Here is a 955-nt window from a genome sequence, read left to right as displayed (position 1 = left end):
CCCACCCCTATTATTGTTCCAGAACACCAATTGAGGCTTCAGCACCCCCCCTGCAGCGCCAGCACACCCTGCCACGTTATGAGGCAGTTGTTAAATCTGATGGGAGGCAGGGTTGGGGGCCCGATGACCCTCCATCCCCCAATGAATTCCCCCCGAACTACCATGCCCTCTTCCCAAATGGGCCTCCGAAGGACCTGGCTGCCGAGAGTGATGAGTTATAAAAGAAAACCTGGGAAACAGGGAGGACAGGAAATGAGAAAAAGTGTGAAGGCAAAGAAAGAAAAACTAAAAGTTCACATGTTAGGTAATGACCTAGGGGAAACAAAAACAAAATAAAAAAGAAAGACATATCAGGAAACAGACTTTGAAACTTATTCAGGTAAACTTGATCTGTGTTTATGGTGTTTTTTTGTGTGATATTTGTAGTGAAGAATGTGAGGAGAAGTTTCAGAGGACAAGGAGTTTTTGATGTGTTATTAACCTGAAGTAAATGTAAACATCATTTTGTAGTGTGTAATATCAGTTTGAGAATGTTAGAAATATTATCAATGACATTTTTATGATCAAAGTGCCATTATCTTATTGTACTGATTTGAAGAAAGTACAGCAGATGAAATTTTGATCAGAATGCTTACATCTTTGGTCTTATGCAGTGATAACGGTAGAAGATGGATAGAGCTTGCTGTAGGTCCATTCTTCATTTACCAGATGGGTGATATCCACTAATGTTAAAATTTGTTAAGCTAATACACTAGACATATGAACTCATCCATTATTTTCTCGTAGGTAGCACTGGATCACTATTTTTGTCATGTAGATCAAGTGTCCTTAAAACCTTTTAAGGGTGCTATCACTTTGCTGAGGAGCTTCCGTGTATGTTGTTGTCCTGCTTTACTTTCTCAGAAACTTTTTCAGAATGGAATGTTTCTTTTTATAAAATACTATTCTAGCCATT

At 38.8% G+C, this 955-nt stretch overlaps 1 protein-coding gene across 2 annotated transcripts in view; it reads left to right on the top strand.

Moving 5' to 3' along the window:
* The window catches only part of LOC119585175, an 11,082-nt gene extending 10,807 nt beyond the window's left edge, over nt 1-275 (top strand). For both annotated transcript variants that reach the window (XM_037933813.1, XM_037933812.1), the window contains exon 8: nt 23-275. In XM_037933813.1, coding sequence (XP_037789741.1) covers nt 23-221 — 199 coding nt within the window. In that variant the 3' untranslated portion in view covers nt 222-275. The remainder of the gene's footprint in view (nt 1-22) is intronic.
* The last annotated feature ends 680 nt before the right edge of the window (nt 276-955 follow it).

The sequence above is a fragment of the Penaeus monodon genome, chromosome 19 (genome assembly GCF_015228065.2).
Source record: "Penaeus monodon isolate SGIC_2016 chromosome 19, NSTDA_Pmon_1, whole genome shotgun sequence".
Taxonomy (NCBI): domain Eukaryota; kingdom Metazoa; phylum Arthropoda; class Malacostraca; order Decapoda; family Penaeidae; genus Penaeus; species Penaeus monodon.
This window is presented reverse-complemented; position numbering and strand designations above follow the sequence as displayed.